The 26,395-nt window shown below is 39.1% G+C and overlaps 1 protein-coding gene across 1 annotated transcript in view; it reads left to right on the top strand.

Moving 5' to 3' along the window:
• The window catches only part of SEMA3G (semaphorin 3G), a 114,267-nt gene that overhangs the window by 64,940 nt on the left and 22,932 nt on the right, over window positions 1-26,395 (top strand). The window contains exons 4-8 of the mRNA XM_058168255.1: window positions 6,072-6,191; window positions 11,944-12,034; window positions 14,362-14,478; window positions 15,029-15,171; window positions 25,867-25,981. Coding sequence (XP_058024238.1) covers window positions 6,072-6,191; window positions 11,944-12,034; window positions 14,362-14,478; window positions 15,029-15,171; window positions 25,867-25,981 — 586 coding nt within the window. The remainder of the gene's footprint in view (window positions 1-6,071; window positions 6,192-11,943; window positions 12,035-14,361; window positions 14,479-15,028; window positions 15,172-25,866; window positions 25,982-26,395) is intronic.

The following is a 26,395-nucleotide window of genomic DNA, read 5'->3' as shown; positions in this document are numbered from 1 at the left end:
TAATTGCATTGTTTTTTTTATTTTTCTATGTCTAGGATTTTCAAGTGTTATAAATTTAAAAATATAGCAAAATAATCTGACAAAAACATCATTCTGTAAGAAATTAATTTCAAATTTCAGTGCATGCATAAATACATTCATAAATTTAGCATATTAGACCTGCAAATTTGTGTTCCTAAGGTATTGAAAAAAGTAAAATAAAAACCTGATATGACAAAATTTAAAATGCTTTAAAATATGCCTTTTCCTCATTTTTGTCATCCAGACCAAGAAAATTTAATACAAAATATTTTTAAAAGTGCCTTCTTTTTCTGCTATTACATATGTGATAAAAAAGTTATGCCTGTTTATTGTTCCTTGAAAGAATAATATTTTTGGATTAAAAGGCATTAACCTGATATGAAACACAAATCTCTGGTTGAGATCTATCCTCTGTTTATTCTGGTAAGGTCCTCAAAGGGAAAAGTTGAAAGCTGAAAATATGGAATTGATTATCAAGCTATGAAAAAATTCAAATAAGTGATTCTTCTTTGGAAACTGAAGAAGAGTAACAAGGCAGAAAATAATCACTGAAGGGCAGGCTGGCTTTTTAATTATATTCTGAAAATGAGATAATGTTTCTTTTTGAACACACATTTTATTCTGAGAAACATGGGAATGACTGTCGCTCCACCTTCTTCAGCCTCATGCCCGACCAGATGTCTTTAGGAGTACAATTCCCAGAATTCCGAGTCAGCAGGGCCAGGAATTATGCCTTTTGGGAATTATGGGAGTTGCTCATGTGCCTGGAACATACCGAACTGGGGAATGCTTCCTGTTTCTGGGCTGCTTTTCCTCAATTTTCCTCAATCTCTTGAAGCAGGAAAAATACACGAAGGCAATTAGCAGCACCAGCAATGTCATTATTGGCTCAAAGATTAACAAAGGAATAATTGATGGCATTATAATATGAATTACAACATGGGTGTCCAGCTTTTTGGCTTGCCCGGGCTGCATTATGTGAAGGGGAATTGTCTTTGGGCCTCATATAAAGTATATAGTGGAGTTAATGTATATAAATATTGCTAAAAATCACATAATAATATTAAAAGTTTACAATCTTGTGGGACTGCATTACTAGCAGTCCAGGCTGCATGCAAGCCACGTGTTGGACATGCCTGAATTACAAGAAGGGTCCCTGTCCAAATAAATATCATGGAGATGAATTAGATCCTATTTGGGTGGATATATAGAATTCTTCCCCAGCTAGAGGCTGGAGTGTTTGAGAGGCAGGATGGTAGGAGGGCATATTCAAAAAGTAAGATTTCATTGATTTATATTTAATTAAAATTAAGGTAGCTTTTGACTTACAACCTATTCATTTAGTGACCATTTGAAGTGACTTAGAACCAGTCCTCCAACTTACAATCATCACAGCATATGTCTAGTTTAATGAAATACCCAGCGACTTTTTTTTTGTTTTGTTTTGTTAAAGTGGTGTGTTCAAAATAGAAATTATGTGGCATGCTGATTTGATGATGTGATACAGAGGGAAAGACGAGTGTAAGAAAGGGAGGGTAAGGCCTTGGGTTTCTACAGCAGTATACATGTAGTTTGTTATGTGTGATGGCCATTGGAATCTGGTGGTGCCTCCAAGAGACTCCATGGCTTCTTTCTGCTTATCTGCCAATGACTTCTGCTCCGGAAAAGTCAACAATTAATCCAGGTCAGACTTGCGAGTGGTCGTTTGTCATTCTGCTATATAACTAAACTTCCTTTTTAAATGACTGGTTTGGCTATATGAAGGTTATGCGTCTCCTTCATTTCCTGTCATTGTCTCCCTACCAGCAATACTTTTTCCCCATAACATCTTAACTGGAATTGGCAGGCAAAACTGAATCTAAGGCCCTTGCTCTGATTCTAATATCCTTTTTTTCCCTTTGGGTAGAAAAAGCAAAATGGATTAAGAAGTTATGAGGAGGTTCAGAGAGAGGGAGGGAGAGAGGGAGAGAGATAGATAGATTACTATTACGTGCCTCACTGTTCTATGCAGTCTCCACCAAGCTAGTACAGTCTGCATACGTTGGTTTACAATTCCCCTAATCCAGTGGTGGGATTCAAATAATTTAACAACCGGTTCTCTGCCCTAATAATTTCTTCCAACAACCAGTTCACCAAACTGCTCAGAAAGTTAACAACCAGTTCTTCTGAAGTGGTGTGAACTGGCTGAATCCTACCACTGCCCTAATCACCATCCAGCACAGTTGCCAGTCCTTTGGCTTGAACTGTTGTTGTTTAACACAACTACAGGACACCATGTTGAGGAAGGCCAATCTAGGTTGAAGCGTTATAGACCAATTGCTTATAAGTCAATCATTTTCTTATTAGGGGCATTAGCCAATTCATTTCAAATTACCCTAAATTTCCATAACACTCTTAGAGCAGAGAAAAAAGCCCAAGATGGCTTTTTGGATTGCTGGACCCTGGAGATGAATGTTTTATGTCAATTCCCATTATGTCTATTCACAGGCCCCAATTTGTTATATATTGCCTTATGTCTATAGGACCAAGTGGGCTCAGTCAGTGTCAACTGTCCATGCTTCACTGGTATTCTGTTCTGCATGGAGGATTCTGATCTATAATCTCCCATAATCTTGGTTCCTGGAACCCAGCCTGTAGGGATGGCTGTCACACAATCCAGGTTCTCTTCATTCCTAAAACAGAAGAAATCTTTTTCATCAACTTATAGCTCTGAAAGTGTATTTTTGAAGTTGTGTACTACAACTGTTAAATTGTGAGCATGAAGTTCAGACACTCAGATTCCCATTTTTCTCATGAAACTCTGTACAAATTTATTTCTATAGCATAGCTTGCCTTACATGCAGGAAACAAAGCAAACAATTAAGTCATACGTATTCTTTTTTCCCCTTTAATCAGTGAGTCTCCTAACTTTATTGTCTTTGGAAACAGCTTTTCCTAAATCAAGTCCTTTTTATTTGGAAGACTGCTACCTTTTGAGAATATCTGCCAACAATTTTATTATAACTGTTGGAGTTTAAAGTAGCATTTGATTACTGTAACTCAACTTCCTAGCAATTACAATCAGGGATAGACAATACTTTTAAACTGGAGGCACATTTGAGATTTTGAGAAGAGAGCAAGTACCTTCACCAAATGACTCCCTTGGCAGGTTCATGGGAAATATGCCCAAAAGTGAATGGGAGAATCTGTTTTAAGAAGTGCTGGATTCAGACATAAGGCAAGCAAGCTACAACTTAGGACCTCCCAACATGTTTGATGTTTGTTTTCTTTTTGCTTTTAGAAATTACCGTATATACTCGAGTATAAGCCGAGTTTTTCAGCACGTTTTTTGTGCTGAAAAACGTCCTAAACTTATACTGGTCTATCTGACTTATACTCAGTTTTTTTTTAAGCCTCGGCATACTCGAGTATATCGGCTTATACTCGAGTTGTTTTTTTTGTTTGTTTTCACATTTTACGGACGGCGGGAAGCCCTGCGGTGCAGTGAGAGGGCGGGCGGGAGCCGCCAGCCTTCTCAGCTGAGGGAGGGAGGGTTTCCCCAACCGGTAGGTGCCTCATTTCCCACCCTCGGCTTATACTCGAGTCCCCAGTTTACCCCAGTTTTTGGGGTAAAATTGGGGACCTCGGCTTATACTCGGATCGGCTTATATTCGAGTATATACGGTACATTTAAGTATTGTTTCTAAGGCATGTTATAATTTATGAGATATATTAAGCCAGACAAATGATAAATATGTTAGCAGTAAATGCATTTATTTGAAAATAAATTGTATTTTTCACATTAAATACCTTGTTATTAAACAAAATAATTAAAAGAAGTGTGTACACACATATACACACACACACACACACACACTCACTCACTCACTCACTCACTCATACACACACTGTTTTTTTTGCGGTGACCCAAAGTCCTGTTTCAATATGCCCCTTTGTGAGGCCTTTTAGTTTAATTTTTTAAGAAGCGGCCTCCAAACTTTATATAGCTTAATGCCTCACCAGGTCTAAACCTGGCACTGATTTCAAGGGATACAGATGCTGAAACCTGAAAGCAATTCTTGAGTCTATCAATCCAGGAATATGGATATAAATGTCCAGAATTTGAAAGAATCAAATAGATTCTCCTTTCAGGTAGATTTTTTTAAAAAAGGAAGGGACAGCTCTATTCTCTCTTTGCCTTTTGCCCTTTGAGCATGGGAGCATCACTTCTTGGGGTCAAATCCAGGAAGGTAGAATTTCAATCCAGGAACTGCATTGGAGATATAAGGAAAATAGCTGTCTAGGGAACAATCAAACTAGATGTGGGATTAGTACCATATATCTGGGTGTTTTGCTGATAGAGAATTAGCTGAGATCCCATTAGAAACCCTTGATGTTTCCTTCTCCACCCCGCTCTTTATCTTTTGTTTTCTAGAATTATTTTAGAAAGACTTCAGTTCTGTCTTTCTGAAAGGATTCTAACATCTCTCTGATTGATTAAGCTACAGAAAAGGAAGAAAGCAAGAAAAGCAGTTGCTTTTCATCTGTTCTCAGGGAAATGTAACAGCATTTACCCAATCCCCCCCCCGAGCGACGTATGGAAGGGGACTGTATGGAGTTTTCTCATCCAAACCAACCTACCATATCCAGCCACATGCAGGTTTATGTGTGTCCCGTTACATCCCATGTTGTCATCTTTGAGGACCCCATATCATCCCTACATATGAATCTGATGTTAGAGACTGGCACTGTGTTTTGCCTTGTGTTGGCTTCCTATTTAATTTTACTTTAAAATAAAAAATCTTTAACATATACAGATAGGGGAGGTTATGTGGTGGGCACCAAATGATGGAGGCTGAAGCATTCTTTGTGTCCATATGAACATTTCTGAGAACAGGGAAATTGGAATCTGTCTGTCTGTCTGTCTTTTCCTCCCTTCCTCCATTGGACATGCTTGTGAACTATGGCAGGATAGACTTCATTTTCTGGATAAGGTTCTGTCAAGATGCCCATTTGAATTTCTAAATGAAAATGCTATTTTTAGACCCATTGTGGTACTTTCTTCCTGTTTTCTGCTGATTTAGCAGCAGTGTTACATTGCATGTACTTAGGCTAATACAGGATATCACTGCACAAGGCAATATGACAACCTCATTTCCTGACCTGTGAATGATAATACAATGGTTTCAGTCACATCAGTTGTCCAGGCAGCCTGAGGCAAGGAAAGATTGGCACTGATTCAGTTGAAGTGACGAGAACATGGGAGGAGGACTGTAATGTATCTAACAACCTACAGATATAAACAGAAATTTGCTATCCATTTTGGAAGTTACAAGAAAAGTCTGCTGTCTGATCAAAAGCACTACACTGATAGTTGGTGATATGATCTCAACGAGAAGAAAGATTTTTATGACCCTGGAGAATGACATGGGAAAATTTGAAATATGAGAAGGGATTCGTTCTCTGTACTTCAGTATAGATATTGGATCTAAAATAACATTAGTCTTTGGCAAGTGGAAAACGGTATTTGGCTCATTATGCTCGACATATCACTTTACTGTTTTGATTATTTATTCTTTATTAAGCTGCTCATTCCCAAAGGCTCTTCATTGCTAACAATCAAAACCATCATAAAACAAGAAAACTCCCCTGAAAGTAATAAATGAACTAATGGTTTTATAGTTGTATAGAAGGAGAAGAAAACATACTAAGCCATGTGTTGACCAGGTGACCTAACCATTGCAACATGCCTTCCTCCTGGGATAGATTGAATGATTAGCTTGCAGGTGCTTTCCTCTATCTCTATGGGGAAGGTGTTTCAAAGCATGGAGAATGGGTGAAAAAAACTAGCCAAAGTCAGCGTTGAGAAACCAAAGCTACAGACCATGGGTCTCAATATCTCTGTATCTCTTCGTGGTACTTTATCCCTTGAATCAGAAATCCACCCTCCTTCTAATTGTGTCATCCTTTGCTCAACACACTCTCAAGCTGTGACCATCCAGGCGAAGTTATTTCATAGAAACATAAAACATGGAAAGCATTGCAAATACCAGTTGTTTTTTCTTTTCCAGACGGAATGTGCAAACTATATCCGAGTTCTTTATCCTTTAAACCGGACTCATCTCTTAGCTTGCGGGACTGGAGCTTTTCATCCCGTCTGTGCTATCATCTATGTGGGACACAGGGGAGAGGTAAGGAGACAACGTGCACCTGAGGCATACCGTATAAGTACTATAGTGAAGGATTGAGACCCTTTTCTATTAAGAGCAATTGCAACCAAAAATACCTCTCCTAGGGTGGCAGGTGGTGACTTCTGTTTGTTTGTAAAATGTTTCTTTAACTCAGTCTTTTTTTTTTAACTGGGAGAAGCCAATTTGGTTTAGTAGCTAAGATGCTGGACTAGAAACCTTCTACAGACTCTGAACTCTAGGCCTCCCTTATTTATTGAACTTGGTTGGGTGACTTTGGATCAGTCATTCTCTCTCAGTCCAACTCATCTCACAGAAAGATTGGAAAATGGAAAATAGGAGAAGCAGGATGAGTTGCAAAAAATGAAGGTAGGATATAAACCAAATAAAGGAGATGAAGGAAGATTTGTTGGTGAGGCAAGAGTTCCCAAGCCCACCCTTCTCATGTGGAAAATGGTACTCTTTTATTTTATTCATTCTTATATTTATAGCATATGCACACACACACATACATACTATAGAAATAAAGGTGGGCTCCCTGGGGGAAGGGGGCTTCCTCATTGATCCTTACAAGATTGAGAAGCAGTGACTGCCCCATGGTGTCCCAGTTGAGTGAGACCTGAACCCATGCCCTTCCATTCCAATGTTTCCAACCATTACGTCCCATCTGGTTTCCTCCATCAGCTCCCTTGTACTTTCCTTTCCTTTCCTTTCCTTACCATTTCCAAGGCAGCTGCAAAAAGAAAAAATCAATGGCTGCCTATTGGTTTCAGACAATGGGGTAGTATTATGGCTGGCCTTAATAGTGGTGAAAAGAAATAACTCAACTTCTGGACTAAAATGTATTTACTTTCCTTAATCATTGTTAAGAATAATTACAATTATCCTGGTTTTCCTGACTCATTAAGTTGTAGCTACACAAACATATAAATGAATCTAACAATATTAGAGAGAAAGAATGCTGGCGTGAGAGGAAGCAAGGATCATTGTTATAAAATACTAAGTTATAATGTACTGTCATATTCAAAGCAATTCAGTGTATTAAATACAGTAAACTACAGTTTTGCAAATAAAATAAAAAAATACCTCTTTTGGATCAGACAGAGATTTAATCAAACCAGCATCTTGTTACATTAGCTGACAGATATCTCTTGAAACCATAGAGAAGACTGGACAAGATTTTGATTGTTTTAACAGAGCTTTTCTTGTATATGTACTAGTCTACTCACTTAATGCAGAAAGATTAAACCGTGATATTTCCATTTCCAAGAAGGAATTAATGCAGACTACAGCAACTAGGTTTGCGATTCTTTGTGTTAAATGTCTTATCTTGTATTAAATTCGGAAAGGTTGATTTATGTGCTTATGCTTCTCAGATAGGAAAAAAAACCTTGATTTCTCAGTTCAGTTCAGTGCACTTAGCCTGCTTGTTGTTGCAACTAAACATAACTGCCATTGTGGAATTTGTCCAGCCTTCTCAGCATTCTAAGAAGTGAATGTAGGATATATTAAGCTGTCAAGCGGATCAGTGCATTGCTCCATTCATATCTAACTCCTACTTATATTGCTTTCTTCCTCTGCCTGTTTTCCTGTCTGCTCTCTTTTTTAAAAAAACAAACCAAACTAAACCCCATTTATATTCCATCTGAAACATGTTCATTCACTCCTAGATGTACTTACATGGAGAGAACAGAAATAAAGTTAGATGGGGACAGATTAAAAGAAGAAGAAGAAGAAGGAGTTCTTGTTGCTCTCTGAGCTTGATTGTTTTCCTGCAGATGTTTCATAACCTAACCTAGGCAACCTAACAACCTATAAAAAGCAGTGGAATTGCAACTGTATAATGATCTACATTAATATTAAGCCATTTGTATTGTGTTCGGGGGACACACAAATACAGGCATATATAGGATACAGTTGTGCTCATAAGTTTACATACCCTGGCAGAATTAATGTTTTTCTGGCCATTTCTCAGAGAATATGAATGATAACACAAAAACCTTTCTGTCACTCATGGTTAGTGTTTGGCTGAAGCCATTTATTATCAATCAACTGTTTACTCCTTTGCAATCATAATGACAACAGAAACTACCCAAATGATCCTGATCAAAAGTTTACATACCCTGGTGATTGTGGCCTGATAACATGCACACAGGTTGACACAAAGGGATGTGAATGGCTAATAAAAGTACCCCATCCTCACCTGTGATCTGTTTGCATGTAATAGTGCGTGTGTATAAAAGGTCAATGAGTTTCTGGCCTCCTGATAGACCCTTGCATCCTTCATCCAGTGCTGCACTGACGTTTCTGGATTCTGAGTCATGGGGAAAGCAAAAGACCAAAGGATCTGTGGGAAAAGGCAGCTGAACTGTATAAAACAGGAAAGGGATATAAAAAGATATCCAAGAAATTGAGAATGCCAATCAGCGGTGTTCAAACTCTAATCAAGAAATGGAAAATGAAGGGTTCTGTTGAAACCAAGCCACGGTCAAGTAGACCAACTATACTTGGCCAGGAAAATTGTTTGGGTTGCAAAGAAAAACCCACAAAGAACTTCAAGTGAAATACAGGACTCTCTGAAAACGTGGTGTGGCTGTTGCAAGATGCTCAATAAGGAGGCACTTGAAGAAAAATGGGCTGCATGGTCGAGTCGCCAGAAGAAAGCCATTACACAAATGTCACAAAGTATCCAGCTTACAATACGCCAAACAGCACAGAGACAAGCTCAAATCTTCTGGCACAAAGTCATTTGGAGTGATGAGACCAAAATTGAGCTTTTCGGCCCCAACCATAAACGCTAATTTGGAGAGGAGTCAACAAGGCCTATGATGAAAAGAACACCATTCATACTGTGAAACACGGAGGTGGATCGCTGATGTTTTGGGGATGTGTGAGCTACAAAGGCACAGGACACTTGGTCAGAATTGATGGCACGATGAATGCACTATGTTATCAAAAGATACTGGAGGACAATTTGCATTCATCAGCCCAGAAGCTGTGCATGGGATGTACTTGGACATTCCAAAATGACAATGATCCTAAACACAAGGCCAAGTCAACCTGTCATTGGCTACAGCAGAATAAAGTGAAGGTTCTGGAGTGGCCATCTCAGTTGCCTGACCTCAATATCATTGAGCCACTGTGGGGAGATATCAAATGTGCAGTTCATGCAAGACAGCCCAAGAATTTACAGAACCTGGAGGCTTTTTGCCAGGAAGAATGGGCAGCTTTACCATCTGAGAAGATAAAGAGCCTCATCCACACATACCACAAAAGTCTTCAAGCTGTCATTGATGTTAAAGGGGGCAATACACCGTATTAAGAACTGGGGTATGTAAACTTTTGATCAGGGTCATTTGGGTAGTTTCTGTTGTCATTATGATTGCAAAGGAGTTAACACAATTGATTGATAATAAAATGGCTTCAGCCAAACACTAACCATGAGTGACAGAAAGGTTTTCGTGTTATCATTCATATTCTCTGAGAAATGGCCAGAAAACCATAAATTCTGCCAGAGTATGTAAACTTACGAGCACAAGTATATCTGGGATATGAGCTACAAGTACTGTAGCTTCCAAGGATGGATTTCTTTGGAACTGTGAGATCTATTATGGAGGCTGCTAAATCTCCCTGCCTCCCCTGTGGTTTCTCACATTTTTAAAGACATCTTTTAATTAGGAAATAACTGTGCTATGAAATGAAACAACAGTCTCCAGTCTTGTCTTGGTTTTCAAAAATGCCTTTGGATCCCAAATAGGCCCCATAATCTTTTTCTAAAAACAAAAATGGTGGATGGCTGCCATCTGGACCTTTGGCCTATAACACGCCTGCTCAGGAACGAGGTAAAATTAGTAGAAATCATCTGCTGAGAGAGAGAGAGAGAGCCTACATATCCATCTGATATTTTGGTACTTTGTAACTGATTATGTTCCCCAACTAGTCATTTTGTGTTTTGGTAATGCTATCTTTAGGAACTTTTGGGAAATGTGTAAATAGATCAAAAAGTTGAGATGACAAGCAGACTTGACTGTCTTGATTTTTTTTCCACTGCCTTGTGAATCCCCTTGTACCTCTTGTCATTTTGCATAAGTACCTACAAATATCCAGGTCTGGAAGCAGCATTGTAGAAAATAAGAATCTACTCTCTGTAATTTGCACGTATTAATCACATTGTTCAAAATTTTTGCAACCAGAAGGACCAAATCATTCAGTTTGTTTGATACCTATATCCATTATTAGCTCAATTTCTTAGATGGCTTTGGGGGCTACTTCTTAAAAAATGTATGGTTGTCTTTGTGTCTCTCTGTGTGTGTACACACATATGCAACACCCTTCTGTAAATACATAGATTATAAAACATTTGGTGTAATAAGGTATTAATAAAATTTGGCATTCTCTCAAACTTGGTTAAAACTCCAGTCTAGCTCTGTAAAGGATTAATACAAATGAAGTCCAAACTAACCAAGAGTTAAAACCAATTAGCAGCCATTTGACCCACTGGCCTCTCATGAAAAATACCCGATCAACAACCAGATATAAAATCTGTGTGTGGCATTTCTTGTCCTTTCCTCATTAATCAAGCTGGCCTAAGCAGCAAGGTCACCCAACTTCACCTCATAACCCTTCTTGGCTCTGGCAATTTCAGAAGCTTTTATGACCAAGCCTGTGGGAGAAAGAGTCCTTTCAGCACAGCTGTTTATCATGAGTCCCTGGGATGATCACTTGGACTTCTCATTTCATGCAACGCCCTCCCCAAATGTTCAGACTGACATCACCCTGGTTTACCATGCAAAGCAGAAACACAATCTGAGCCCTGTGTTCTGCCTCAAGTGTGGGTGTGCGGAAAGTCTGAATGAAGGTCCCACAATTAGGTGATTTGAAGAGATCGCTTTGTCCAGCCAAGGAGATGACTCCAGAGAAACACTCAAAAATTGCAGAAATAATATCAGCATTGCAGTTTTCAAAAGACGCAGTTTCATTATGCTGAGGGGTATTTCTTGAAACTAAACTGGATAGTGAAGACTGTCCTGCACCAAAAACATTTTACCAAATAGTTAACTGTGGCAAGGACGTTTAATGCCTTTCTAGGATTGGCTGTGGCCTTTTTCTCCCTATATTGCAAGCTTGATCATTATTTATTTTGTCACTGACGAATAACAGTTACAGACACTACTAAAATCAAACGTCAGCTTGTTTGAACAGATGAGTCAGCATTTTTGTGGCTCCATGCTGGTTTATCTGAAACTGACACCTTTTTTTGGCAACTCTGAGGCTTGTAGCTTGCGTTGTTGTTTCTTCTCTCTTCCTCCCTCCTTCCCTCCCTCTGCCTCTCTCTCTCTCTCTCCCCCTCCCTCCTGCCCTCCATTTCTCTCTCTCTCTCTCTCTCCCTCTCTCTCTTTACTGAGTCTCTGAGTTCTTAAACCCAACTCAGTTTCTCCTTAACCTCTACTGTGACCTTTAATTCATAAAGATGTAAACATTCAAGATCTATTGGCATTGAGAAATCCGTAGGGTTAATAATGGGATGAACTTCAGTCTTAGTGACTTGATTTTTGCTTAGATTGAGAACAAAAAACTGCCGTTACTTCCTCTTGATGAATCTGTGCTATCATGACAAGGGTTTCCTTACACATCCTATGATCTGAGAGCCTTTTAGGGTTCTCTTCATTCTTATCACGTAAACATTTCCACGTTTCCTTTCACTCTATTAGTTTGATGTGGGCACCTAATTTTTCTCCCTCATTTCTCTTCCCAGCACATGTTCAGCATGGATCCAGCCAGTATAGAAAGTGGCAGGGGAAGATGTCCACATGAGCCTAATCGGGCGTTTGCAAGTACATTTTTTGGTAGGTGCCAAAGTAAATTAATCTGAATCTTGTATTCTAATAGCTGTACATGGATATTTATTATTTTATTATTTTATGTTATATTATTTTTTTCTGCTACTTAGTTTACTGTTTAAGACATTCAGCAAATAAGTGCTGGAAATTATTGAAGAAATGCATTAGCTCAGGTGGACTTCTCAGGAATTGATCTTATAGGCTTCTTTGCCTATAAGTTCTTCAAGTGGATTCAGAAAAATCTAGAAAAAAATCTGTCCAACCATTCTTCAGGTTGTTTTTTTTTTTAAATTTGAATTTATATCCCGCCCTTCTCCAAAGACTCAGGGCGGCTTACACTATGTTAAGCAATAGTCTTCATCCATTTGTATATTATATACAAAGTCAACTTATTGCCCCCAACAATCTGGGTCCTCATTTTACCTACCTTATAAAGGATGGAAGGCTGAGTCGACCTTGGGCCTGGTGGGACTTGAACTTGCAGTAATTGCAAGCAGCTGTATTAATAACAGACAGACTTAGTCTGTTGAGCCACCAGAGGCCCTTTGTTGCTGGTCACTCTGCTCAGGAATCAATAACTTAGGTTATTTGTCTGTAAGCATGTATTAGAAAGCCTTCTCTCTCACCATTTGTTACTCTGGGTGGCATACGAAATGAAAAAACAACAACAATAATGAACAAAATTAAAAAGCTCAACGAAACCAAAAACATAATAAACTATTGAGGCTGTATTTCTCCAAGGCCTTTCTTGAATTCCTATGTAAAATCTGCCGGGCAATTGCTAAATTTATGATTCTATAATAGAGATGGGTTCTTTTGTGTTTTCTTAACTACCATTATAAATGGACAAGTTCTGAGAGCTTAGAAGAGAGTGCAACATCCAGATAGCAGGAGCTACAGCCAGCAGTATTGTGGGTTGGGCAAGAAAACAGTTGCTTCCATTTTGTTGAAATGGAAGACTGCTACTTCTTCTGCTCTCGATTTCCTAATTTATATTTAAATCAGGTTTTAATGCTCAGTGGAATAAGTGGGAAGAACCAGGATAAGGACAAGGATTGTTTAACCCAGTGTTTCTCAACCGTGGCAACTTTAAGACTAAGGAATTCTGGGAGCCGAAATTGACACATTTTAAGATTGATTGAGAAACACTGGGTTGACTTTTTAAAGACTATTATGTTGATGAGTTTTCCCTATGGATGTGAGGCCTGCTCCTTCTCAATATAGTCAACTCATTTAGAATTTTAAATTGTTTTTGTCAGATTTTAGTAATAATTTGTGTCTGGAACTCTGCACTTTGCTATGGCCCAAGGGCTAATCAATAAAGTAAACTGTAACTGTATTTAGAACTTCAGTGTGATTTGGAGTACATGTAATTTAAAAAAAGAAAAAGAAAAGACAGCTACAAAACCCCATTCATTCTCTCCAGGGACAACTGCTCCCCTCTGCACTTCAATTATTTTCTTTCCTCATTTCACATAAAAATCGTGCTACACATTTCAGTGCTGCCTTTGGTGATGAATTGTTCATGGTAAGAAAAATGATGGGAAAAGTAACAGGAACAGATGGAAGGATTAAAAATGGTAGATGAAATCATCTGGACTTCCCTCCCCATCAGATCCCATGGGCTGTTGCATAATAAATGGCTGATCTAGAAAACCCTGAGAATTGATAGAGCAGACTTGTCAAGAATGGTGTCAGGCCTGGAAGCCATTTTTGCCTTGGATCTTCAGGCCTGCCACATTTAGTGCTGTGGGAAACTGGGAGGGGGGAATTGTATGGAGCATGGGTGATATATAGTCATAATAACATTCCTTTCTCTGAGAGTCAAGGACATCTTACCCTGCACCTGGAGGGATGTGACTGGGAGGCATCTCCAGTTGGGATAGTGCATTGATTGGGCCATGTTATGGACATATCGGTGCTGGGCAGGGACTTGGACTGTTCTTTGGGTGGGGAAAACCTGGAAGCTTTCAGATTCGGGTTTTCCCAGCTGTGCCAATATGACATCTCTAATAAAATGGAACTTTGTGGAACTTGGAGCCTCGGAGTCTTCTTTCGTTGGTGGTGTTGCTTGGAACCCTGACAAAAGACAGCCAAGGAATCTCCTGTTTAGATCTGATCTCTGTCATAAATGTAATTGATGGCTTTAGACAAGCTATCCATTCTCACCTTGAAGCATCTGTGAATGTTCTCAAGCAATCAGAATACTCATGAAGTTCTTTAAATATAATGGGATGCATCTCTATGTGCTGGTGCCTTTATTATTAAAGATGTTAAAAAACACAAAATTTGTGTACAAACAGCTACTGTTTTTAATTGAACTTATTCCCTAGGTGGAGACTTGTATACGGGGCTAACAGCCGATTTCTTGGGCAGGGACTCTGTGATCTTCAGGACCATGGGACATCGCTCTTCTCTACGTACAGAGATGGACCAGAGATTGCTTAATGGTAGGGAAAGATTACGACTCTTCATCAAGTGAAAAGGCACATAGTGAACATGTAAATATGCAGTCTTCGAGAAGTTGGGATTGCTTCATTTTAGGCAAACAATGAAATAGGTGTGTGTTCCATGAATTTTGTGCAATGGGTCATGACAAGGGTTTAAAGGGGATTAAACAAAGCTCATGTAAAGCTCAGAGACAGTCAGAAGAAAAGTGACTGACAGAAACCCATATAATATACACAGCAATCAATGAAAAAGGGAGTATTGTCCACGAAAATAAGAATGGGGAAAAAGGGTGAAATGGAGGTCATGATCACTCTAAATTTGTACATGGGAAAGGAGGAGGAGATGGGGAAGTGTTTATATAACTAACCCTGTATAGTTTTAATAAGAAGAGTACTTATCTGTTATCTCTCTTGGCAATAACATTCATTAGCTGTTCCAAGACAGAATCTGCCAAGATTTTAAACTTTTAGGACCAGCACCAAGCTACAAACTGCTTCTGGGGACCCTTTTTCTTAAATCTGTCCAATTATTCTTTTTTTTTTTCCTCAGCTCCCAAATTTGTTGCTGCTTATATGATCCCAGAGAATGATGATCGGGACAATGACAAAGTCTACTTCTTCTTCACGGAGAAGGCAGCAGAGTCAGACAGCAAAGGGCATGCCATTTTCAGCCGGGTGGGCAGAATCTGTGTGGTGAGTTTCTCAGGTCATTTCCGGGCATAATGATGGCCCCTTAGAGACGGTATTGATCTAAAAATTGGTGTGGGGGGGGGGGGAGGAGAGAGCTTGCAGCTCTGGATATCATACTTTAAAATCTATAGGTCCTGGGACAGCTTACCCCCTGTGAAGTGGTTGCTTGCTGCTCTTATGGGCCTTTGGGATTTAATTTAGGAGAAGCAGTTGAATTATTGTATGGTGCTTGGAGATAAAGGCCATATGATGTGTCTTTATTTTATTTTTATTGCTGCGCTGTTGTTTTAGTGCTACATTGTAGTGTGTTTTGAGGATGTTATTGCAAGCTGACTAGAGATCTAGAAGGAGACAGTATATAAATTAATGTAATAAATAAATCATAAATATAAATTAAATGACTCAGTTGACATCTTTACGCACAACTGAAATGGATCATTTGGTCTTTGACTAGTGCCTAATTATATTTCAGGGGTGAGTTTAAAGAGATTTATTAATAGATACAAGGCCACTTTATAGCACAAGGGCATGCCATTTTGTGATTTATGGCATTGCTGGTTATTATGAAAAACTGTTAAGCAATAATAGCCTTCAGTCTGTTTGATTACTTGTTTTCTGTGAATCAAATGAGAATATGAGAAATGAGAATATCTGAATGTGTACATTCATTTTATTGATTTTTTTTTAAAAAAAGATATGTTTAAAGATGATTCCTCTCCTGATATCAGTGGCAGAAATGGATTCGTTTGGGGCTTAAATGGCATTGCGTACTTTTATGCAGAAACAGCAGAGGCTAGCCCAAAACCTGCACCCACAGTGTATAGATTTCTACACCAGAAGGGATAAATGTTTCAGCTTCTTTTTTGCTTTATAAGACACTGTGTGAATTCTCAGCTTCCCTATTAAAAAATAAACCCAAGAATTGATCATTTGGATTTACAGAGAAGAAATACTCAAACCAAATTAGACTCCAGAGGAATGGCCTCTGGAGATTGGAACAAAAATTTTTCCAGGGAAAGGATTGGCATGTGTGATCTGCAGCCAAGGATCCAAATGAAAATCAAGTAGTTACCTTTGAAGCCCTAAGCTCTGTTGGTAAACAAAAATTGCCTCTAGGACTTGGCAATGTTACTACATATGTACTGAACATGAAAACTTTTTAAAAGCTTTCTCTCTGATCACGGAGGTCTTGTCTGCTTTAAATTAAACAAAGTTGTCCAGCCCAGCTCAGAAAACCTGGAGAGGCTAAATAAATTTGCTAAAGAATTTAGGGAAGATGCTATCACTATGTATGAGTTCTGGTGAATGGTGTAGGTGATCAAGTAGGAATTTATGGACTATCGTAGCCTAAGTATTCAGAGTCACCCGGCACTAAGATAGATGGCATATCAATTTAATAAATTACCGATAGTTTTCTTCAATTTATAGTATGTTCACTGGCTTTCAGTAACCACACACCTAAAAATAGAACCATCCAAAATATTTTTTTTAAAAAAGGATTTAAAATGTTTTGAAACAGGAGGGGAGAAAATGTTGACAAATGTATCTGAAACTTAGGTGAGCCTACTTGATTCTGGTTTATCTTGAACTAAATCCTGATTTATATGTACTGAAGTTAAACCTGCTGTCCCCTTGCCTCTGCTTCCTAAAGAAGAGCAGCGAGTGACGAAATGGAGGAGGGTCTGTTTGGAACAAGTTGCTGGCCTTAAGTTCTCCTATCAAGATCTCCTCTTTGGTAGGGCCTGGCTCTTGTAGGCTGTATAAATCTTGCCTGACACAATTGTTTCTTTTCCAGCCAAGTTATGAACATGGACTTTTTCTTTCTGGAGATTCTCTTTCTTGTGATTCCCCCCTGCCCAAAGTGACTGGGAGGAGACTGGTGTTGCTGTATGGGGGGAAGGAATAATAAAGCTTTTGAATTCAGTTGTTCTTCCAAATGGAAGAGCCCCAATATTTTTGTTCAAGCCATTTTCACTTCCTCCCTTCTTTCTTCAACTGTTTTTTTTACACTTCTCCTGTGAGCAATTCCTTCTAGCCAAAGGTTCCACAAAGCCATTTTGATGCCAGCTTCAGTTCTGCTTCCTGGATCTCTTTACATCATGCATGCCCGAAGTGTAATGTAATGAAAAACTTACTCTGCAAGGAAACAGGCTAATTGTAGAAACAGGAAAGGTGCTGATTGTAGAAGTTCCTCTTCATTGAACTTCTATGGTATTGTAATTGGTTGTGTCATTTGAGTAACATGAGAGCCAGTTTGGTGTAATAGTTAAGACATCGGGCTAGACACTTGGAGTTCTGGTCCTACCTTAGGTAGAGAGGCAGATGGCTGATCTTGGGCCAGTCTCATTGTCTCAGCCCTGGAAGTAGGCAATGCCAAACCGCTTCAAAAATCTTGCCTGGAAGACAGAAGGGACTGGGTCCAGGCAGTCAACAGGAGTCAAAACTGATTTGAACGCACAACATAAATAAATTGGAGTGATAGGTCATTAACAAAACTCTTTTAATATTCCCCTTTGTATTTTATGACATCTGTCTCATGTAGAAAGCCATAAAAGTAACTGAGAAAAATGGATCTGTTGCAAATACATTCCTTTAATTTTTTCGTTCTTACTGACCAAGAACCTTTTCTTGTTGGAGCGCTGTTGAGCTTACTTTTTAATAGGGATATATAGTGTTTCCAACTTAAAGCCAAAACGATGCTTTGGAGCTCGTGTGGGTGTATATGTCATACTTGATGTAACTCCTTAATCCAAACATGTCTTTGCTGGAATTACTGACTGGTTGTGGAAAGCAAATGTGTGATTCCAGGAAAAAGCACAGTTGTTTGAAGGAATTGCAGATAAGTGCTATATGAAGGGTATACAACTTGCCTGCAGAAGTTGTGAATGCTCCAACACTGGAAATTTTTAAGAAGATGTTGGATAACCATCTGGCTGAGATGGTGTAGGGTTTCCTGCCTGGGCAGGGGGTTGGACTAGAAGGCCTCCAAGGTCCCTTCCAATTCTGTTGTTATATTATATTATATTATAAGGGCTCCCTCCACTATCTGAAACACCTTATTATATTTGGATCTGAAGCCTATCTGAGCTGTACTTTTTAATCCCACTCTTAATGGCATTCCCCATCATTGAAAGCAGAGGGCTAAGCGGATGCATCACAAATAAAATCCTGCACCCTTTTTTGAGACCAGAAGCCCCCCTCTTCTCTCCCAGCCAATGCCCGCTTTAACAATTTTATGTAACTTTCATAATTGCCAAGCTTCTCCAATAAAATGGAGAAAAGTTTCCATAGGTTCCTGGAGGAATTGGGATTGGATCTCTACCCAACTAAAAATGTTTTGAATTATCTTGACTCAGTTCTCTTCATAAGGTTTTCAGGTAGCAGAATGGTTTTTCTTTTAAAAATGAATATCTAAAAAGGTTCTTTTCAGCTGCAGCCCCTTGCTAAATCTGTCTTGCTTATTTGTTTGGAATCAGCAGAACATTTTTACATGCCAATGTTCATGAAATTTTAGTATATATTAATTTTAAGTATCTTAAGATTTTATGTATATGTAAAACATGTACACATGTACAACACTGAACTTACTTAAAGTTTACTCATTTAAAAAAATGTAAAGGGATAATCAATTGCCTTATACATTGTAAGCCGCCCTGAGTCTTCGGAGAAGGGCGGGGTATAAATGTAAAAAAAAAAAAAAAAAATTAAGCCAATTTACAAGTTTAAGAAATTCAAATATCTATTGAAGTTAAACCATTATAAAATATATACAGAATAAAAATAATAAGGCAGTAACAAGAAAAAGCAGCAACAGAAGGTTAAAATTACAGCAGAACTATTATTAAAAGGCAGGCAGAATAAAAATGTTTTTACTTGGCACAAAAAAAATAGTAAAGATGGTGCCAGGTGTACTTTTCTGGGGAAAGCATTTCAAAGTTGGATGCTGCAACTGAAAAGGTAAGATTATATGCTCTAGCTTGGCCTACTCTGCCCACAATCTGGAGTTCATTCCTGACAGGCTCGAGTTGACTCAGCCTTTCCATCCTCCCAAGGTTGGTAAAATGAGGACCCAGATTGTTGAGGGCAATAAACCACTTAGAGAGGGCTGTAAAAGCACTAAATGTTATTGCTAGGTGCTATTGGCAACATACCTGAAACAGATCCTTTGCTGCTGAGATGTCATTGATCATGACCAAATTATCCATTTAAAACAAACAAGTATATCAATCTGGTTTTTCCCAGATTAAGTTCAGCATTTAACCAATCTGGCAGCTTTCAAAAAGCTCAGCAATGTCAGATCTGGATTAATACTTGAGTGAGAGGCCACCAGGAAAATCTAAATCGTAGGGTAGATTAGGAAGCAAAACTGTTTCGTGCCTTGAAAATGCCTATAAAAATAATAAAGATGTGATAAAAAAATCTGAAAAAAAAATAAGCACGGGGAAATATTCTGTGTACTCACGGTAAAACACAAATAGTCTGATAAAAAGTAGTTACCTGTATCTGAATCTCGCTCATCAAGAGTAGATTTTAATGCACAGAAACTGACCTTCTAGCCATTTTGGTGGAGCTAAGTTAGCTTAGTGCAGACAGACTGTGAGGAACACACTTTCCCTTAATAATTCTCCCATTTTTTAGTACCTGCTGCCCAAGATGCTTCTAATGACTAATGATAGGGCCCACATTGGATGGTTTACACAAGGAAGGCAGTGCTTTATTGACTTTAAAATTGTGAGTAGGTGATGCAGTTCAGTGGTGAAATATCTGGTAAATCTAGAAAGCACATTTCAGTCCAATTCTGGCATCTCCATTTTGCAGACAGCAGCTAGTGTGGCTTGCCTGGTAGAGACCTGAGAGAATCATTTGCCCAGATTTATTTTTATTGGCTTTGAAAGAGCCAGTGGTTTGACTCCATATCAGATAGCTTCACCTTTTCTTAGCCAAGCTATGGAACTAGTTAACCAGGTCATTTCTGGCTCAAGTGAGAACTCTGAGTTGATTTGCTTGATGCTCTTGTTTTGTTTCTTTGGCTGTCCATGGTATGCTTGGGAATTTTCTTCAATGCTGAAGTTCAGAAGTATAATTATTTTTTCTGTCCAGCTTCTTCATAGTCCAACTTTCACTTTCATGGAGTGTCACAAGAAAGACCTCAGCATCTGAATCTCTTTTCCAAGCCCTTCATCTAGTGCCAGTCTGTGACATATTTTTTGACTGCTGGTTCCTTTACAGTTGTGTACAATCATTGATTTTCAACGCCTGTGACCACAGATATATTTTCTTACTTGTTAAGAGAGGATCCCTCTTCAAAATAGGTATCCAGCAAACATCATATGTATACTTGAAATGTCAAAGAGCATCTCCACTAAGTGGGGGAGTGGAGGGTCTTACATCCCCGCCTACTATTCCATCCTTGGTTGAAATTGTTCCAGTACTTTTGGTTGAGCACTTTGTAAAATACATTCATCTCTTTAGCCGCCCACTCCCCTTCATTCTTGGGATTCATCCGTTCTTACGCTCACTGCTACAGCATTAACATTTTGATGAATGAATATCACTGTTCCATCTCACCACATCTCAGAGCTATGGATGCTCCATGGCAACAGTGAAGGCCAAAAATGCTGGATGGAGCTGTCTATGCGTGTGTAAAGAGACTGAAATCCAGAAAGTTAAGCTTGTTCATGTCTAGGGTTCCTTTCTCTTGTGCTCCAACTGGGCAGCTCATTTGAGACTCAATTTTGGTACCGTATTTTTTGGAGTATAAGACTCACCTTTTTCCCCCCTAAAAGGAGGTGAAAATTTAGGCACATCTTATACACCGGATGTAGCCCCGCCCACCCACTGGCCCCCACTCTTTCGCCTCTGCCTCCCAGCAATTTATCTCCTTGCAGCAAGCAGCAAGAAGAAACAGCCCATTTCAGCTTCAGCACAGCCTAATTAGCAGAAGTTACAGGGGCCTCTATTGCTTGCTGCAAGGAGGTAAATTGCTGGACGTAGATTTTTTTTCTTCCTTATGCTAATCAAGCTATGCTGAAAACAAAAATGAAAGTAAAGCAGGTTGTTTGCTGTTTGCTGCAACGAGGCAAAATCGTTGGGAGGCAGATTTATTTTTCTTGTTTTCCTCACCAAAAAAATAGGTGGAGCATCTTATACTCTGAAAAATACGGTAATTTATTGCCATTGTTTTTTACCATACTGGGATATATTAATACGTTGCTATCCTCATCTTTAAGACTCAGCTCCCTAGACTCTGTGGAGTGGGTGTGGTACATAAGGCACTTTGGGGTGTGCAGTCTGTCATATTACAGCATGATAAAATGTATTTGGATTATTCACAGCATATTTTAGGAGAGCCTATTTTTTAATGTTTATATTCAACTAAAACGGAGAACAGTCTACTGTCTCTTAAATCAAGGAAAGAGAGCCAGATGAGCCAATATGCTGCACAACAGGCAGCAAAGAATTTTCTCTAATTTATCATTTGATGCTTGGCCTGAACCTGGGTGTGTTTCACACATGTTCTTATTTTGGGGGATGCTTCAGACATATTCCTGTTCTTCTGTACCAAATGTTTGCCAGTATATTCTTTTTTCTCTCTTAATGTTTTATAGCCAGAGGAATAGAGCAAATACAGACAGTCCTCAATTTACAACAGTTCGTTTAGTGACTGTTCAAAGTTACAATGGCAACATCGCCATATCAGGTGATCAAAATGTTGGCAATCGATTCATCTTTGTGACAGTTGCAGTGTCCCGGGTCACGGGATCACCTTTTGTGTCCTTCTGACAAGCAAAGTCAATGGGGAAGCCAGATTCACTCCACAGCTTAACAACTTCAGTGATTCATTTAAAAACTGTGGCAAGAAAGATTGTAAAATGGGGCAAAACTCACTTAACAAATGTCTCGCTTAACAACAGAAATTTTGGGGTCAATTGTGGTCATAAGTGGAGGACAACCTGTACCAAAAATAAATAAATGAAAAACCCTGAACAGGGAAACATAGATGCTTATTCAAAATCGACATATATTAGGAAATGACCTCTTTGAGACACTTTTCCAGAGAATCTTTGTAGTGTAGGAATTTAGCACCCACCCCCCTCCTAGAAGAATGAAATATTCTAGGAAATATTTTAAAAAGCAGAATATTATACCTTCCTGGATGAGAAATGGAGAAACATATTTTAAAGACAAAGGAGCTCCCTGCAACTTCCTGACTCCCCCCCACCTTTGTCAATGGGCCATTAAAAGCCTCAGCTAAGCTCACTCATTCTCCCCACCTTTGTCAATGGGCAATTAAGGCTTCAACCAAGCTCACTCAATCCCCCCATGATTTGCAACACAATACAACTGAAACTCACCACATGGCAAGGCTCAAGCAAGCTTGAGAGACAGCCAGCAAGGCTAGCTAAGACCCCCACCCCCTGGGAGTCTGACAACCAATCAGGATACTCTTCCTGTGCCCCAGAAAGGTCAAAGCTCAGAAAAATCATAAAACCAGGGAGCACACAGGATCTCAGGCCCTTTTCTGTTCAGGAACTCAAGCCATGTGATCCTGACCACCATTAAACCATCTTTCCAAGCAGCCTCCATGTTTCCAGTGTCTTTGTCCCCACTTGGAACTGAACCCAGATGGATATTTCTTCCAACAGTAGATCATGGGGTTCAAACTTGATCATGTCATGTCATGTATCATGACGTACCGTGACATTTTTTGCCTTTGCGGAGCTGGGGTGGGCGTGGCCTGTTCATGATGCATCCATCCCATGGGCCACCAGTTTGACAGACCTGTTACAGATGGCCTGTTATAGATGGACAGTAGTCAACCATCTTTTCCCTCTTAATTGTATGTGTGTGTCTATGTAAGAGAGAGATATATAGAAAAGAAAGGGAGAAAAGGAAAACTACATTAAATGAGGGAGGGTATCAAATAGAAAATCATCCAATCCATTCTAAATATTTGCCTTTGAGGCAGAGTGCCTGCATTCTAAAAACACATCTGGAAACATCTATAGCTAACAGTTCAAAGGCTTGCCATATTTGTGAAGCAGAAGTCGAAGCTTGGCCTCTGCAAAGCTAAGAGCCAGCCTAATGGGCAAGACACTATTCAGTTTCTATCACTGCTGTTGAAAAATTGAAAAAAAAACCCTGTTTCTGTCTAAAGAGCTGTTAAGGAGAAGTATTTGTCAGCTGGAAATTATCCTTGTGGCGCCTGCCTGCAATAATTCAAACTCCCTGCAACAAGTCATAAAGTCAGTGTACTACAATGGACTAGAGAAATGGAGATGGCAGATTTCCATGCAAATAGACTAATTCCGCTGGCTGTGAATTCCTTGTTCTTGTCCTAATCCTGCAAATAAACAATAAAACCTAGAGATGAAGCAATTACTTGCTGGGTTAACCAGCCTTTCTACAAAGAGGGATTTTGTGTTTAAGAGGCATCCAGGATGGGGATATAATTTGATTTGCAGAGTTGGCAGCAGGGGCACAGATAAATCAAGGGCAGGGAAGTGGGGGGGAAGTACTCTGCTTAGTTAAGACAATCTATGGCCTTGTCTTTTCGCCTCTTTGGCAGTCAAAACACACACACATACACACACACACACACGCACGCATACATGCACACCTCGCACACACACACAAACTCACTGACGGTCGAGTTAAACTGCTGCAGTCGCTTGAGAGTATTAATCCACAATAATCCCAGAGAGGATTTCTGGATCTTGTAAGGATTGCTTTTGTGAAGGAAAAGGAACAATTGTCATAGAACAATACCTGAAACGTAGTGCTGGTAATTGTGGGAAGATAGTTGGAGTCTACTTTGGCTATTCTGCCCCTATGGCAGAGAAAAACAAATGTGTATTAGTTGTGGATTATATTGAATGTTTGGGAGGGAGAATGAAAACCACATTGAGCAGGGCAGTGATGAAAAGTAGGTAGGGTCACATTACATGGGTAGGCTGAACAAGGATTTTCTGTGTCTTTCCTAGGGTTCTGGGGATGCTGGTGTATTTTGCTTTGCATTTTCTAGTTGCAAAGAATAATTTTAGTATGTATACTGTTACTTCTTTTTGCTTCCTGTGGTGAAACGAGATTTATTTTAGTCAGAAGTCTAAAGTTTATTTGGAGGAGAAATAAATATAGTTTAAAATCTTGCCACCAATTTCCCAAAATGATAAAGTTGGTTGTTACTTTCAGTCTTATCAGTGTTTTTCTTGGAGTGTAACATTTTAAATGTGTGTGTGGGAAAGGATTATTCTGTTTCTCAAGGGAGCAGTTAATTATAAACAAAATAATTAATTGTAACATTGTGTAGAATTAGTACAAGTTACTTTTGTTTGGAAGTGCATTATCAAAACTCAGATCTTATGGATAGAATAGAACAGAACAGAACAGAACAGAATTTTTTATTGGCCAAGTGTGATTGGACCCACAAGGAATTTGTCTTGGTGCAAATGCTCTCAGTGTACATAAAAGAAAAGATACGTTCATCAAGACTCATAAGGTACAACACTTAATGACAGTCATAGGGTACAAATAAGCAATCAGGAAACAATCAATATAATGTAAATCGTAAGGATACAAGCAACAAAGTTACTGTCATACAGTCATAAGTGGAAGGAGATTTAGAGTTTACAATGTTAGATGAGCCATCAATGTCCCTTTTCTTTTAACATTATATATTATTCTCTTTCTTTTCTTTTTATTGCCCCCTTTTTCCTATCTAGTTTTAAAATTCCTCTCCATTCTTCTTAATGTCTGTCATTCCAAGTTTGTTTGTTTTTTCATTTATGACATACATTTCTGTACTGCCCAATTCCTAATCTCCATGAAGCTAAAACAAAATATAAAATCTCAAAATCAATGAAGTCAAACCACTTCTCCAAAGCCCACTCAGACAAAATAGTCTTGTCAGCCTGGTGAACTTCTGGAGGAAAAGGAAATCACCAAATCTGAGCCATGACACAGGATTGTTTCTGGACTAGCACCTCCTGATCTCTCCCAGAACTGTGTCAAGAGCTGGCCATAGGCTAAGGCCAAGTAGGGACTAATTAAAAGTATCAAAGGGGCCACCAACAGCTCCTCTCCTTCTTAATGAGGAAGTGGGGAGATGTGGGAGACCTGAGGGGACAGGGTGAAGAGATGCTGCCTAGGGAAAGCTCAAATACATGACAGCAGTTCCAAAAAGATTCCAGCCCCATTTTCACTCTGATACAGATGACCATGAGGGCACAGATAAACTCCCAAGTGCCCTCAAGAACTCTTAGGGAAAATGCTAACAACGAGGTGATTGCAAAGAAATATGATCCTTGCAATACCCCACCCCATCCTGTGAGAACTAATACTTCTATAGCCCCCACTATCCTGCCAGAACCGATGAAACTTCTTGGAGGAGAAGTGAAATGTCTTCTTCTTCTTCCTCAAGGAATTACAGTCCTATTGCCTTTTGGGGGAAAAAACAAAGCATCTTTAAGAGTACCCTTGAGTCATTTCTCTCAATGAATAAATAAACAAATGTAATGTTTTGGATTTGTTTGTTCAACTAGCTCCTTGGGATCTTGTTTCAGGATTTGTGTGGAGAAAGATCCTATTTTAAGTCATATTTATGCCGAAATACTAAAAATTTAAAAAGTTCAAAAACATTTATATGCCACTATGTCAGTGGCTTTCACTTCTGAACAATATTTATTTTTCTACTTCCAGAATGATGCTGGTGGACAACGAGTGCTGGTCAACAAATGGAGCACTTTCAACAAAGCCCGTCTTGTGTGTGCCGTTCCAGGACCAGATGGCATTGACACACACTTTGATGAACTGGGTGTGACTTATATTCCATAATCACAGTTGGTTGGTTTGTAGAGGATTAGGAATTTATATTTACAGTATGGGGAAAGTGGAACCAAAGGAATGACCAGGGACATTTAATGCTATACTAATCCTAAAACTAAACCAGTGGAGATTTGATCAGAGGTTGATCAAAAATCTCTGGGAGTTTAAAGTCAGTGATAAATGCTTGTGTTAGGAACTCATGATCTGAGATCCATGGCCTTATGGAGCCCCCAAAAATTGGTCTGCAACCTCCAAAGAAAAAATATAATTTTTGGTATAAGAGAAAGGGGAAATTATTAAATGCATGGATGAAGAATAATCATATTGATGATGTTTAATTATATAGAAATGAAATCAATTATAGTCTTATTCTGGCTCTGCCCAACTTTTGGACAGGGGCTTC

Source organism: Ahaetulla prasina, chromosome 2 (assembly GCF_028640845.1).
Source record: "Ahaetulla prasina isolate Xishuangbanna chromosome 2, ASM2864084v1, whole genome shotgun sequence".
NCBI classification, from domain to species: Eukaryota; Metazoa; Chordata; class Lepidosauria; order Squamata; family Colubridae; genus Ahaetulla; species Ahaetulla prasina.
The sequence above is the reverse complement of the archived record's forward strand: the minus strand, read 5'-3'. Positions and strand labels throughout refer to the sequence as shown.